The sequence below is a fragment of the Salminus brasiliensis genome, chromosome 1 (genome assembly GCF_030463535.1).
Source record: "Salminus brasiliensis chromosome 1, fSalBra1.hap2, whole genome shotgun sequence".
Lineage (NCBI taxonomy): Eukaryota > Metazoa > Chordata > Actinopteri > Characiformes > Bryconidae > Salminus > Salminus brasiliensis.
The window spans coordinates 5,432,595-5,448,732 of NC_132878.1; the positions used below are offsets into that span (position 1 = coordinate 5,432,595).

The 16,138-nt window shown below is 38.5% G+C and overlaps 1 protein-coding gene across 3 annotated transcripts in view; it reads left to right on the forward strand.

Annotated features, from left to right (window-relative positions):
• LOC140573633 (astrotactin-2-like) overlaps nt 1-16,138 on the forward strand; it is a 789,110-nt gene that overhangs the window by 476,094 nt on the left and 296,878 nt on the right. For all 3 annotated transcript variants that reach the window (XM_072693130.1, XM_072693216.1, XM_072693294.1), the window contains one exon: nt 2,271-2,438. In XM_072693130.1, coding sequence (XP_072549231.1) covers nt 2,271-2,438 — 168 coding nt within the window. The remainder of the gene's footprint in view (nt 1-2,270; nt 2,439-16,138) is intronic.

Here is a 16,138-nt window from a genome sequence, read left to right on the forward strand (position 1 = left end):
AACTGTCTGGTGAGTTTGTGCTCCCAAGATGTAAGGTGGACGTTGTTGAGGTGTCCTATACTGAAAGGCCGGCTGGTGGAACTGGTTAACTGGTCATCAAGGCACAAATATGTCCTATACTGGTGGTTAACTCTTGACCAGGCTGGTCATATCGGTTGACTAGGTTGGTAAAGCTGGTCATGCTTGTTAACAAACTTGGTCTTACTGACTGACAGACTTGGTCAGGTTGGTTGAAGCAGGGTCTTGGATGGTGGTTGAAAAGCTGGTTATCCAGGGGAAAACATACCATATGCTGTTAAGGCAGTTGGTTGCTACAGTCCAGTCAAGTCAAATTTATTTGTATGGCATTTTTTACAACTGTTGTCGTCACAAAGCAGCTTTACATAATTAGTAATTAATAAAAGACAGAGACAAAAAAGAAATAACGTAAGAAGACATGAAGGATCCAAGACCCCCAGTGAGCAGACCCCAACGGCCACAGTGGCAAGGAGAACCTCCCTCAGAGCTGGAGGAAGAAACCTTGGGAGGAACCAAGACTCACAAGGGGAACCCGACCCATCCTCCTCTGATCAGAAGTATTTATTAATTATTGATAAAAATTACCAAACCAGATACAGCAGATAGTTAATAGTGGTAATATTATTAATAGTGGCAGATAGTTACGAGTCCATTTAGGTTTGAACATGGTCATTAAACAGGTAGCAGTGGTAGGAGGGTGAGCCGCTGGTCTGGTATGGGTGGTGGTGTGTGGAGGGTCTGATGGTCGGACTGGTAGGTGGCAGCTGGTCTGTCGCAGGTAGAGGGGACCTCAGCGGGCAATCTTCCAGCAGGTCAGGCTGGGTGGCCATTTACTCAGAGAAGGTAAAAAGAGAGAGAGTTAGTTCTGAGAGGAGAGAATGTAGAGTGTTAGCCAGTTTAGTATTTAGTCCATGATTATAGATTACAGTTATACAGTTATAGATTATTGTGAAGGAAACCCCATAATTAAGTCTATTAGAGATTACTGAGCAAATCCACATGGTTTGAGGGCAAAGGTGCCATGATTTAGGTGCTATGCTAATTACTATGGGTTAGCTTCCTTTATCTAGGCTGATCGTCTACGTCTGGATTAAGGAGAGAAGCTGTTAAATTGGATTTTTAGGGGAATTCATAAAGACGTCACCTTTCGTCACCTCGCTCCGTCAGCTGTCTTTGGTGAAGTGCTGATGGAAGGAGGATTTCATTTTCCACACAGTTCCCAGCACTTTGAGAGGGAAGAGGATATAGAGGATGGCAGAAGGGCAGTTTTTTCGGTCTTGGTCAGAGATAAACACAAGCGACTTTATTGAAGATAAGCTGTAATGCAAAGTGGTCAAAGCATTTCCCCACCTTTGCTCCCATCAGGATATGCAATCAATGCTATTAATTAGTCTGTATTGCCGAATCGGAAAATGAAAGAGACATATTGGAAGGACAGTTAGCTAAGCGCAAGGTCAGTGGAGGGCAGTTTGCTGGATGTAGATAAAGCCCAGTCTAAATTACATAGTCAGTGGGGTCAGATTTCCATCGGAAATCCATTTTGGTTCAGGATAAGAGTTAATCTCTCAAACCCGAAGCTTATTACTATGGCTGGCATGTAAGTGCTGTCCAAAGCCTGTTGTAGTATGTTATGTGTGTGCTGTACCTACATAACTCTCGTAGCTCTATGCTTACAGTATATACGCATATACCACTGTGGCCAATGTTTCAATGGAAGTCACTGTGACAAGATTCTGTTCCAAGCCATTCTGGAGCAATTCTATTTGGACACAATTTAAAAAAATCAGCTGCCAGAGAGTTTCTACAGTAGAAGCTCCAGATCTCATCAGAACAGATAAAGCAGGTGAAGATAAATCCAGTAAAAAGGAGAAACAAGAGCTTCTCATTCTGAAGAAAGAAAGTAGTGAGATCTTGTGGTGAGCTAGTCTGAAGAACAGAGCTCAGTTCCTCCAGGGTTCTCCTGGACGCCCCCAGTCCAGTCCAGCCAGCACAGCATGGAGGATGTGTTCAACTCCATCAGCAGCAGCAGCAGCTCACCTGATTTACCATCATTAAGCCCTGATTTACCACCAAACCAGGTGTTGATCTGAGGAGAACTCTAAATAATACTAGACTCCATGAGAAGAACTTTGAAAGGAGATGTTCTAATGAAGAACATAGTGATGGAGAACCACCACCACCACTTTCTGTAGGAGTGTTATTAGTATCTATATAAATATCAAAATACATTTTATGTGTGTGTGTGTGTTTAGGCAGCAGCTTCGTGGTCAGTATGGGCAGTTTTCTGGATGTCTCAAACTGGTTGAACCCTGCCAAGCTGACCCTCTTCTACCAGTCCAACTCCTCCTCGCAGTGGGTCAGAGATTACTGCGGCCAGCGCACCACCGAACCCTGCGAGCAGCTGTGTGATCAGGAAACCGGTGAGTGACACACATACACACCTCCCCCCAGCAGATTCCTGAAATTCTCCCTTTTTGTGTTCTCTCTGGAGCTACAGGGCTCATACCCCACCAGTTAGCATTAGGCTAGGTGGTCAGTAATGGCTAATAGACTTGTTTGTGTGGGTTCTGACACTGAAGGATTCTGTCTGTAAACATGAATTAAAGTTTAGTTCAGATCATTGTATAATAAAATTAATCATAAATAAAAGAAAAAAATTTTCTTATAATATATGTGTAATTAATAATAAATAACTGGAAAAGGGATGGAACCGTTGATATGACGGCAGCTTCGGCCCTCCAAATGATCTCTGTATTTTTCAGCATTCTTATAAAGACATGACATCTGATATGGAGTGTCTTTGACATTTCCCAAAATGATTTCATCAACTGCCTCTCAGATCATGCAAAAAATTGTAATAAGTGGACCAATGAAAATTACTTGGATATATATTTAGATTAATATTAATATTATAAATCTAATATTCTACATTTACATTAATATTAGAAGTGTAATATTCCAAAAAGGTCTTTTTTACTTTGACTTTCATTTAAAGTTTATAATGTCTTTTGCCTCTCCTGTACAATTTGCATATATGTATATGAGGACAAAAGTATCAGGACATCTGCTCATTCATTTTTTTCTCCTGAAATCAAAGGTATTAAAAATTAGTTGATCCTGCTTTTGTTGGAGTAACTGTCTCTACCATCCATGGAAGAAGGCTTTCTGCTAGATTTTGGAGGAGCATTGCTGTGAGGATGTTAAATTTGCATTCAGCAACAAGAGCGTTTGTGAGGTCAGGATGTCGGATGATCACCACCCCACCCCACACCATCATCCCCAATTGCCCAACTCATGCCAAAAGTATTGAATACAGCACTGTACTGTTGCACCCAATGTGACCCCGTGTCCTATACTGGGATTCACAGCCAGCTAAACTCCCTTTTGCATCACTTCCTCCAAGGAACAGGCGTGTGATGTATTTGGACAGAATTTAATGCAAAAAAGGTGTGAAACTGAAACAATACAAAATACAGAAAGATACTCAGTATACAAATCATAATATGTCCACTTAAATCAAATAAACATTTCCTTTTATGTACAGGATGCATTAAAGGGCCAATTTTAACTTCAAATTGGACTTCACTTTATTGACATATACAGCACCTTAAAACTTCCCAAATTTACTTCAATAATGACATGTATATTATCTGACAATCAAACAAAACTTCAAACTTACTCATATTGCCACTCAAAGGAACAGAAAGGAGTGGATGGCTTGAGTAGATACACACCATGCTTCGCCTGCCTCATGAGAAAACTAAAACCTTTCCTGTTCATTTTTCCTATTTGCTCAGCATAGCGAACTGTGCAAACCTGCGCCCCCTATAGGCCTGGAGAAACAACATAAATCCGCTCCAGTACAAGCACCAACCATCATTCCAGAGAACACCGTTCCACTGCTCCATAGCTAATGTGTATAAATATTATACTCTAAGCTATAAATAATAAAGTAAATGAGCACTAATGAGATTACACAGCAGTTCTCTACATTAGCTCATATAGGTGTTCAGTCCACTGACTGTCCAGCTGCTGTTTTTTCAGAGAAGAAAAAACAAACTAACAAACAAACAGACAAAAAAAACCCCAAACCCAGCTACCGTCACTCTCTCACACACAACCACACACTCACACTTCTGTAGGTTATGTAGGTCATGGCCATGATCCCCCCATGGCAAACACATTTATTCACTCTTGACCTTCCACGGTAATCTGTAGCACAAGGTCTCAATCAGGTCTTGTGCGTTTGCAGAGCCAGATAAGCTGGGCAGCACTAAAGCACAGGCCGAATATTGCAGCCCTCTGTATGAGCTGCCGGCAGCTGGGCTTTACAGAGTGGACGGCTGACATTTACTCCCATTTTCTCCCATTGCCTTAATTTATTACTCTGTCCCAATTTAGCTAACACCACCAACACAGCCACAACAGCCAACACAAGCAATATAGCAAATATAGCCAACATAGTTACCACAGCCAACACAGGCAACATAGCCAACACAGGCAAATATAGCAAATATAGCCAACATAGTTACCACAGCTAACACAGCCACAGCAGCCAAAACAGGCAATATAGACAACATAGGCAACACAGGCAATATAGCAAATATAGACAACATAGCCAACACTGCCAACCCAGCCAATATGGTCAACACAGGCAACATAGGCAATATAGACAATATAGCAATACAGCCAACACATACAACATAGGCAATGTATCCAGTATAGCCAACACATGGTAATATAGGCAATATTGCAAACATAGCCAACACAAGCAATATAGCCACCATAGCAAACATTGGCAATATAACCAAAATAGGCAATATAGTCAATATGGCCAACATAGCCAACATAGCCAACACAGCCACAACAGCCAACATAGCCACAACAGCCAACACAGGCAATATAGCCAATATAGCCAACATAGTCACCACAGCCAACACAGCCAGAACAGCCAAAACAGGCAATATAAACAACATAGGCAACACAAGCAATATAGCCAATATAGCTAACACAGGCAATATAGCAAATATAGGAAACATAGTTACCACAGCTAACACAGCCACAACAGCCAAAACAGGCAATATAGACAACATAGACAACACAGGCAATATAGCAAATATAGACAACATAGCCAACACTGCCAACCCAGCCAATATAGTCAACACAGGCAACATAGGCAATATAGACAATATAGCCAATACAGCCAACACATACAACATAGGCAATGTATCCAGTATAGCCAACACATGGTAATATAGGCAATATAGCCAACATAGCCAACACAGTCACCACAGCCACCATAGCCACCATAGCCTCCATAGCCAACATAGCCAAAACAGGCAATATAGCAAACATAGCCAACATAGCCACCATAGCAAACACAGGCAATATAGCAAACATAGCCAATATGACTATCACAGCCAGCATAGCCAAAACAGGCAATATAGCCAAAACAGGCAATATAGCCAACACAGCCTGCATAGCCAACACAGCCTGCATAGCCAACACAAGCAATATAGCCAACACAGGCAATATAGCCAACACAAGCAATATAGCCAACACAGCCAGCATAGCCAATGCAAGCAATATAGCCAACACAGACAATATAGCCAACACAGGCAATATAGCCAACACAAGCAATATAGCCAACACAGGCAATATAGCCAACACAGCCAGCATAGCCAACACAGGTAATATAGCCAACACAGCCAGTATAGCCAACACAAGCAATATAGCCAACACAGGCAATATAGCCAACACAGCCAGCATAGCCAATGCAAGCAATATAGCTAACACAGACGATATAGCCAACACAGGCAATATAACCAACACAGCCAACACAGCCAGCATAGCCAACACAGGTAATATAGCCAACACAGCCAGCATAGCCAACACAAGCAATATAGCCAACACAGGCAATATAGCCAACACAGCCAGCATAGCCAACACAGGCAATATAGCCAACACAGCCAGCATAGCCAACACATGCCATACAGCCAGCATAGCCAACACAGGCAATATAGCCTACACGGGCAAAATAGCCAAAACAGCCAGCATAGCCAACACATGCAATACAGCCAGCATAGCCAACACAGGCAATATAGCTAACACAAGCAATATAGCCAACACAGGCAATATAGCCAACACAAGCAATATAGCCAACACAGGCAATATAGCCAACACATGCCATATAGCCAACACATGCCATACAGCAAGCATAGCCAACACAGCCAGCATAGCCAACACAAGCAAAGCTTATTACACACTAAGGTGTATTACTCAGTAACTACAGGGACTTTTAATTAGGGTAATTAGGGTTAACTATCAGAGCGGGAATTAGGGAACTGTCAGCGGAACCAGATTTGATAAGCTTCACACATTCTCTGACTCTTCAAACCCTCAGTGATGGTGAGCTCCTCTACACAACAGTCTACAGATCTTAAAAAGAACGTAATCGATGCCCACCAGGCAGGAAGAGGCTATAAGGAGATAGCCCAGTGTTTACAGCTTGCAGCTCCACAGTGTTTACCGTCTGGGTTTCTTCAGCTGCACGGTCGGTGTAAGCTTCTTGTTTCTCCTGACTGTGTTGGTTTCTGTATTCTTTGTGTTTATTTATTTATTTATTCATTTATTTTTGGTTTGTTTGTTTGTTTGTTTAATAAAACCATTTGTAGTCTCACACCCATCTGAATCCGGCCTTCTAAGCCTCCAAACCGCGGCAGTAGAGCAATAAGAATGAAGTACTAATAAAAAAATAACATGGAGACTTACAGGGGAAAGCTATAAATAGATCATTTTCGTTTATTATTTATATGGTATATTATTTATATAGTATTATATATTAACGTCTTGAAAAAAAAATCTTAAAATCTTAAATAAAGCATCAAATACATATTGTTTTTTTTTTAGTTACCAACACTGCGGGCGAAATTATAAAATGCATTATCGAATAAAATGACAATCAATTATTGATATGACAAACAAACACAATGCTTCCACTGTAGGTAAAAACACATACAATAAATGTCCAAATACTTGTGGACACCCCTTCTAATAAATGCATTCAGCTACTTATGCAGCCATTGCTGACACAGATGTGAAAATGCACACACACAACTTGTCTAGCCGCTGTAGAGAGGTACTGCCAATACAATAGGACTCTCTGGAGCAAATGCAACATGCACCTATTTGCATTAGAAACACCTACCTTGTGCATCCACTCACTGGCCACTTTATTAGAAACACCTACCTTGTGCTTTACTCACTGGCCACTTTACTGGAAACACCTACCTTGCACGTCCACTTGCTGGCCACTTTATTAGAAACACCTACCTTGCACTTCCACTTGCTGGCCACTTTATTAGAAACACCTACCTTGTGCTTTACTCACTGGCCACTTTATTAGAAACACCTACCTTGTGCTTCCACTCACTGGCCACTTTATTAGAAACACCTACCTTGTGCTTCCACTTACTGGCCACTTTATTGGAAACACCTACCTTGCACTTCCACTCACTGGCCACTTTATTAGAAACACCTACCTTGTGCATCCACTCGCTGGACACTTTATTGGAAACACCTACCTTGCACTTCCACTTGTTGGCCACTTTATTGGAAACACCTACCTTGTGCTTCCACTTACTGGCCACTTTATTGGAAACACCTACCTTGCACTTCCACTCACTGGCCACTTTATTAGAAACACCTACCTTGCACTTCCACTTGTTGGCCACTTTATTAGAAACACCTACCTTGTGCTTCCACATACTGGCCACTTAATTGGAAACACCTCCATTATACGTTCCCTCTCTGGGTATCAGATACAGATGGGCTACAGTCTCTAACTCTATACGGGCTACCAGAGATGGGGTTTCTAATAAAGTGGCCAGCAGAGACTGCACACAGGTAGACGACAGCACCTGAGTAATGAAGCTCTGTTGAAAACCAGGCTGTGGATTCAGCGTGTTTGAAAGTGCTTCCCAAACATTATCCATCATGTCTCCTCCTTCAGTCACCTTTTCTTAAGGAGGTTAAGAAGCCCTGTTTCTGCATCACAGCCCAACCTGGAGCTAGCATATCTCCCAGGCCGTTAGCAGGCAGGGCTCCTCACAGGCTAATGCTGCGTCAGATGTGACTGATAGCACGCCGGTGCGAATCCACCTAAACTAACACTAAAGGTTACAGCTGTGAGTGTGAAGGGTAGTGGAAGAAGGCAAGCTTGGCACTAGTGAGGAATGAGGGGAGAGAGAGAGAGAGAGAGAGAGGGAGAGAGCGAGAGCGAGCTTGTGTAATCACTATACTACTGTTAATCTTATCAAAATAATTAATTATGGAAATGTTAATTTTTCTAATTTCTCCAATGAAACAACAAGCAGACAAAAATCAGCTAAAACTTCTGAATTACAATTCAGTCATAATAAAATAGAGTATTTAGTATTTACTATAAATTATTCAATATTTCCTGTTAAATATGAATAATTTACTATTAATTAATTAATAAATATGAAACATTATTGAGTATTTACTATGAATTATTTTGTATCCACTGTACAGGATTTTAAATTATTTAGTACCTGATGTAAATTATTCATTTTCTGTTATAATTTATTCAGCATCCACTATGAATTATTATTAATTAAATATTTACTTGGAATTATTCAGTAACTACAATTGTCTATTTGGTACCATTAATTAATTATTTATTATATTATATTACATTATATTGTATTGCATTATATATATTATATTGACCTGCTGGATTATTCAGTATTTACTACAAATTATTAAGTATTTGCTTAAATTTAGTCACTAACTACCATGAATTATTTAGTATCTACAATAAATTCAGTACCTGCTATAAATGATTCATTTTCTACTATTGATTCGTTATTATGCACTATGAATTAGTTAGTATTTACTTTAAACTTTACTTTAAAAGTATTTATTTATAATTATTTAGAAACTACCATGAAGTATTTGGTATCTATAATGAATTCTTCATTACCGGCTGTAAATGATTCATTTCGTACTGCTCATTATTCAGTATCTCCTATAAATGATTCAGTATCCATATGAATTATTTTAGTATCTGCTATGAATTATTTTAGTATCTGCTATGAATTATTCAGTATTCACTATGAATTATTCAGTATCCACTATGAATTATCCAGTATCCACTATGAATTATTTTAGTATCTGCTATGAATTATTCAGTATCCACTATGAATGATTCAGTGTTTACTATAAAGTATTTACCTAGAATTATTTAGGAAGTACCATAAAATTTTTGGTATGTATAATGAATTTCTCAGTACCTGCTATAAATCATTTATTATCTACTGTGAATATTGCAGTATCCACTATGAATTATTCAGTATTTACTCTATAATATTGTTTTAATATGAATAATGAATATGAAATATGAATACTTCCATATCCATGGATTATTCTTTATGTGTTATTAATTATCTATTATTAACTATTCAGTATCCACTATAAATTATTCAGTATTTACTTTATATTATTCAGTTATAAACATGAAATATGAATAATTCAGTATCTATGGATTATTCTTTGTGTTATTAATGATCTATTAATTACTATTCAGTATCCACTATGAATTATTCATTGTCTACTATAGATTATTCTGTATTGTACCGTTGCGTGTCTCTGTCTTTCTGTTGTGTTTCCCGTCCTGGTCTCGGTGTGTGTGTTTTGTCTTGGTCTATTATTTGCATTGCTGTTCATGGTTCTGTGTGTGTTCTGTCCTTGTCCCCGCCCCAGTCCCCCTCCCAGTCTTTAGTGTTCCCACCTGTGCCTCCTTTGTAGCCCTGACCTCTCGTTACCTTCTCCAGGTGTTCCTTGTTTGTCTCTGTGTAAATATAGTCCCTTTGTTTCAGTGTTCCTGGTCTGGTCTTCTGTCTTTAATGTCTGCTTTTGGTTTGTTTGCTTGGCTTGTTTGTTTCCTGTTTGTGTCTTTTGTTAGTTGTGTTGTTTTCAGTGTTTGTTTTGGTATCCTGTTAGCTTTGTGTTGTTTTCTAATAAAGCATTAGTCACATTTATGCCCTCCTCCAAGCTCCACAGCCGAGACATGTATGTATTATTGATTATGCAGAGTCTGTGATTAATTATTTACTACCTTCTGTAAATGTCCCAGTATCCCCTATTAATTCCTGTTGCCTACTACAGATTATTCACTACACAAATTACAGTAATTACTCAGTATCTACTATGAATGTAGTACCTACTACAAATGATTTAGTATCCACTATGAACTATTCAGTACCTACTGTGAATTTTCTGTCTCCTAGTAATTCATTACTGTCTACTACAGATTATTCAGTATGTATTATTCAGTGTCTATGATGAATTTAGTACTGACAAATTATTTAGTATCCACTATAGAATATTCAGCTATTCAGCTATATCTGCTATTATTGATACAATTTTCTACTATGAATTATTTAGTATTTATTAAAAAATATTTAGTACCCACTGCAGATTATTCAGTACCAGCAATAAATTTTATATTTTCTACTATGAATTATTCAGTATTTACTATAAATTATTTATTATCCACTATGAATTATTCAGTACCTACTGTGAATTTTCTAGTATCCCCTAGTAATTCATTACTGTCTACTACAGATTATTCAGTACCTATTATTCAGTGTCTATGATGAATTTAGTACCTACTACAAAGTATTTAGTATCCACTATGGAATATTCAGTATCTGCTATTATTGATAAAATGTTCTGTTATGAATGATTCAGTATTCACTAAAAAGATTTAGTATCCACTGAAAATTATTCAGTACCTACTGTGAATTGTCCAGTATCCCCTATTAATTCTTACTACTACAGATTATTCAATACACAAATTACTCTATATTATTCATTATCTACTATGAACTATTAAGTATCCTAATTCATTCTTAAGCATTCAGTACATTTAGTATCTAGTCAGTAATATTCAGTACCTACTATAAATGGTTCTGTCTACTATTTATTATTTGGTGTCGACAGTGAATGATTCAGTATCTACTTTATATTAGTATGTATTATGAATTATCCAGTGTCTGTAATGAATTATGCAGTACGCAGTACATTATCTACTCTATAATATTCATATTCATCTGCTATGAATTAAGTAGTAGTAACATACCTACTACAGATTATTTAGTACTATGAGACTATACTAGTCCGCTATATAGGTGTCAGAAACACATGGGCTACAGTCTCCAAGGGTTTCTAATAAAGTGGCGATGATGATGTCACTGGGTGCTGTTTACTTGGGTGTCCAGGAACATCTTTCCTTGATATTCTCTCTTTTCTGAGCTTCCAAATATCGTGGGTTTCTCCTATAGACGACACTTTGGTCTTCATGTTGGTTTATCCTATTTCACAACAGATGCAGAGTGATGGAGTTGTGTTCTCTGGAGTGACGAAGCTCCATCCACTACCTTTAAGATGGGTTTGAGCAGCAGAAATAACCACCTAACATCAGAACCTGACCTCACCGATGGTCTCATGTAGTTGAATGCAATCCAATCCTCACAGCAATGTTCCAACATAGATGCATAGTAGATGCTGTAGCAAATGGAGGCAATGCCCTTGATTTCAGAGGAACCATTCACACTGTAGAAGGATGAGGAGGAAGTCTGTGGAAAGCTGGCTGTAGAGAGGGGAAACGGTGTCATCGTCAGAGCGAAGCAAAAGTTTCTGGACATCTCGTAAAGGCTTTTGTATAAGGTGATGTTAATAGCTAGTTAATAGCTGGGCACTGCTGAGGAGAAGCTCTTTTGTCTGGAGGCCATTGTACTCCTCTGAGCCGTACGCCACATCGGCAGACTAAAACTGGAGCTCCATTGTTATGAGGGCTTGCTCGGCCTTGCATATGCCTCGGTTTAGGAGCGGCTGCAGCGTTTGAAGTCTGGAGACACTGTTAAAGGCATTGTCGGGGGCACTGGAGGGTGGGGGGGGGTTATACCCATTCATCACATCATAAACAATACTCTAATACGCTTCATTAACGGGAGGATTGAGCAGAATGACTCTTCATTAGATTCGTACAACCGCTAATGCGCTATTAATTGGAAGTGAGCGCATGTAGATACGGCGCTGTTCCGCACTGCTGCGTTCTCATCCGATTCCTTACGCACTTGCCCTTGTTTACATCAGCTGTCCATTACGTCTCTTTACTGCTCATTTCAGGTCCTGCACATCTGAGCTTTACACACACTTTACCTGATGACTCCAATCGCAACTCAGTCTGAGTGCAGGGCTCCGTAATTTCAACAGCTTTACTGATTGGATCGAGGGCTGTGCTGCACAGCAGTGCGGAGGGTAAAGCAATATGAAGCAACATGTTATTAATAATAATAATCATAATAATAATAATAATAATAATAATAATAATGTGAGAAGAGAAAGCAAGAGAAGGTGAGAGAGAAAAAAGAGACATGGGATGATAGAGAGAGGAAGAGAAAGAGAGAGACAGGATGTTAGAGAGGGAACGAGAGAAAGAGCATAGGACAATATAAAGAGAGAGACACAGTGACACAAAGAGAGAGAGAGAGAGAGAGAGAGAGAGAGAGACAGAGAGGGACATGGGATGTAGAGAGATACATAGGACGAGAGAGAGAGATGTGGAATGAGAAAGGGAGAGAGAAGGAAAGAGACAGGACAATCGGGCAATGGAGGAACAGAGTCTGGGAGAGAGAGGGAGAGACCAGGAATGGTAGAGAGAGTAACTTGGAATGAAGAGAGATAGAGAGAAGAAGACATGGGACGAGAGAAGGAGAGAGAAATGGGACAAAAGAGGGAAAGAGAAAGAGAGAGAGAGAGAGAGAAGGACATGGGATGGAACAGAGAGATGTGGGACAAGAATGAGAAAGAGAGAAATATGGGTTGTGAGAAAAAGAGACATGGGACGAGAAAGGGAGAGAGAGACGGGAAAAGTGAGTGAGAGAAATTTGAGATATGTTGGACGAGAGAGGGAGGGAGAGAGAGAGAGAGAGAGGGGGGGACATAAGACAATAGAGAGAGTGAGAGAATGAGAGAGAAATGGGATGAGAGAGAGACAATCCAAGAGAAAAAGAGAGTGAGGGTGTAAGAGAGGGAGAGAGAGAGAGAGAGCGAGTGAGAGAAAGACGTGGGTGTGAGAGAGGAGAAAGAGCGAGGGAGAGAATGAGAGAGTAATCGAGAGAGGCATGGGACGATAGATAGTGTCTAAGACACACAGAGAGAGAGAGAGAGAGAGAGAGAGAGAGAGAGAGATGGGACGACAGACGGAGAGACACTGGATGAGAGAGAAAGTGAGAGAGAGAGAGAGAGAGAGAAACATTGGACAATAGAGAGGTAGAGTGAGACTGAGGGGAAATTTGAGACAAGAGAGAGAGAGAGAGAGAGAGATGTTGGACGAGAGAGGGAGTGTGCGAGAGAGAGGGACACGGGACAATAGAGAGAGTGAGAGAAAGAGAGAGAGAAAGAGGTGGGTGTGAGAGAGGAGAGAGAGCGAGGGAGAGAATGAGAGAGTGATAGAGAGAGGCATGGGACGATAGAAAGAGTCTGAGACACAGAGAGAGCGCGAGAGTGAGCGAGCGAGCGAGAGAGAGTATAATGATAAGCAGTGGAAGGGGATCTAAATTCATTTCCTGCTTGTGTGAACTTGCAAGAAGGCGAGGAATGAAAGTCAAATGTCTGAGTGTGAGATAAGCCGCGGCTGCGCTCCCAGCAAACAAACGCAGTGATAGATATCTATTGTAAAACGTGTCGCCATTACAGCAAACAGCACCTGTGTCCAGAGGCGTCACACCAGGGATAAATCCCCAGTTTATGTGCTGTGATAGCGGCTGATAAGAGAGAGGAACGCTCCTCCTCACAGGGACTGGAGCTGGAGATGAAACTGTAGCTCTGCTCCCTTGTTTATTCTCTCCGCTCTGCTCAGGACCTCAGCTGTCTGTCTGTCTGTCTGTCAGAGAGAGCAGACCACGGCTACTGGTCTCTGTATCAGCTCTGTACGATAAAGCCACAGTACGAGCCGGTAGTGGATGTACGTGCTGCTAATGACTCAAGAAACCATGAACAGCACCACCGGTAACAAACAGCGACAGCGACTGCATGCTGAATACAAGCAAATGCATTAGCAAACAGCTGTTCTTTTACTGAAGGAAATATAGTGTATAAGTCTATAAATGAACAGTACAGTATAGATTATGTAGGACATACAGTATGTTGGATAGTTGCATATAACAGTATATGGTATAGTAAAAGTATATAATATGTTATATAGTAGTATATTACTGTATATTATATAGTATGTAATACAGTAGTATACCAGTATATGGTGTAGTAAATTTATATAGTATGTTGTAGAATAGTATAATATAGTATATGGGGTAACAATATTATATAATGTTGTATAGTAGTATAATGCAGTACATGGTGTAGTAATATTATATAGTTTGCTATATAGTACTATAACAGTATATGGTATAGGAATAGTATATAATATGTTGTATAGTAGTATATTACAGGATACAATATAGTATATAATACAGTAGTGTAACAGTATATGGCATAATAACATTATATAGTATGTAATACAGTGCTATAACAGTATATGGTGTAGTAGAATTATATAGTATGTTGTATAGTAGTATATTACAGTATACAATATAGTATATAATACAGTAGTGTAACAGTATATGGTATAGTAATAATATATAATATTTTGTATATTACAGGATACAATATAGTATATAATACAGTAGTGTAACAGTATATGGCATAATAACATTATATAGTATGTAATACAGTGCTATAACAGTATATGGTGTAGTAAAATTATACAGTATGTTGTATAGTAGTATATTACTGTATACAATATAGTATATAATACAGTAGTGTAACAGTATATGGTATAGTAATAATATATCATATGTTGTATATTACAGTATATGATATAGTATATAATACTGTAGTGTAACACATTAGATTGTATAATAACATTACATAGTATAATGTAGAATGGTAAAATATAGTATATGGTGTAATAATATATAATATGTTGTATAGTAGTATAATGCAGTATATGGTGTAGTAATATTATATAATTTGCTGTATAGTAGTATAACAGTATATGGTATAGTAATAGTATATAATGTCATATAGTAGTATATTACAGTATATGATATAGTATATAATACAGTAGCGTAACAATATATGGTGTAGTAAAATTATATAGTATGTTGTAGAATAGTAAAATATAGTATATGATGTAATAATATGATATAATATGTTGTATAGTAGTATAATGCAGTATATGGTGTAGCGATCTATGATATGCTATATAGTAGTATAGTAGTATATGGTGTAGTGAAATTATATAGTATGTTGTAAAGTAGTATATTACTGTATATGGTATAGTATATAATACAGTACTGTAAAAGTATATGGTGTAGTAAAATTATATAGAATGTTGCATAGTAGTATATCACTGTATATGATATAGTATATAATACTTTAGTATAACAGTATATGGTGTAGTAATATTATATAATGTTGTATAGTAGTGTAATTCAGTATGTGGTGTAGTGATATTATATAGTATGTTGAATAGTGGTTTAGGTAACAGGATTAGGTATAGTAATAGTATAAATGATGTTTTGAAGAATCAGAGTAACTGTAGGCTTAATTAGTTTCCTGTGGTATAAAATAGTATATAGTATTGTAGTGTAAAGTTCTATAGTATTAGAATATTTTATAGTATAGTAGTATACTATACATAGTTTACCACACAGTTCTGTAATATAGTATATAGTTAAATAGTATAATATAGAATATTTTAGTATAGTATAATACATTATATAGTGTAGTAGTACAGTATAGAATGTTTTCAGTGTACAAGTATAGTATCACTGACAGCCGGCTGCATCTGATTACATCACTGAAATGTCCTCTCCTAGATTCTGCTGATCTGGTACTCATGTAGATCCATAGGCTAGTCAGCTCTGCCAGTGTATTCACTGAGGCCTTGAGCTACAGATCTGAGCAGGACTGAGGAGAGAAAGCTTTAGTGAAGTATTGAGAGAAGTCGTGTTGCAACTTCTTGCTTCTT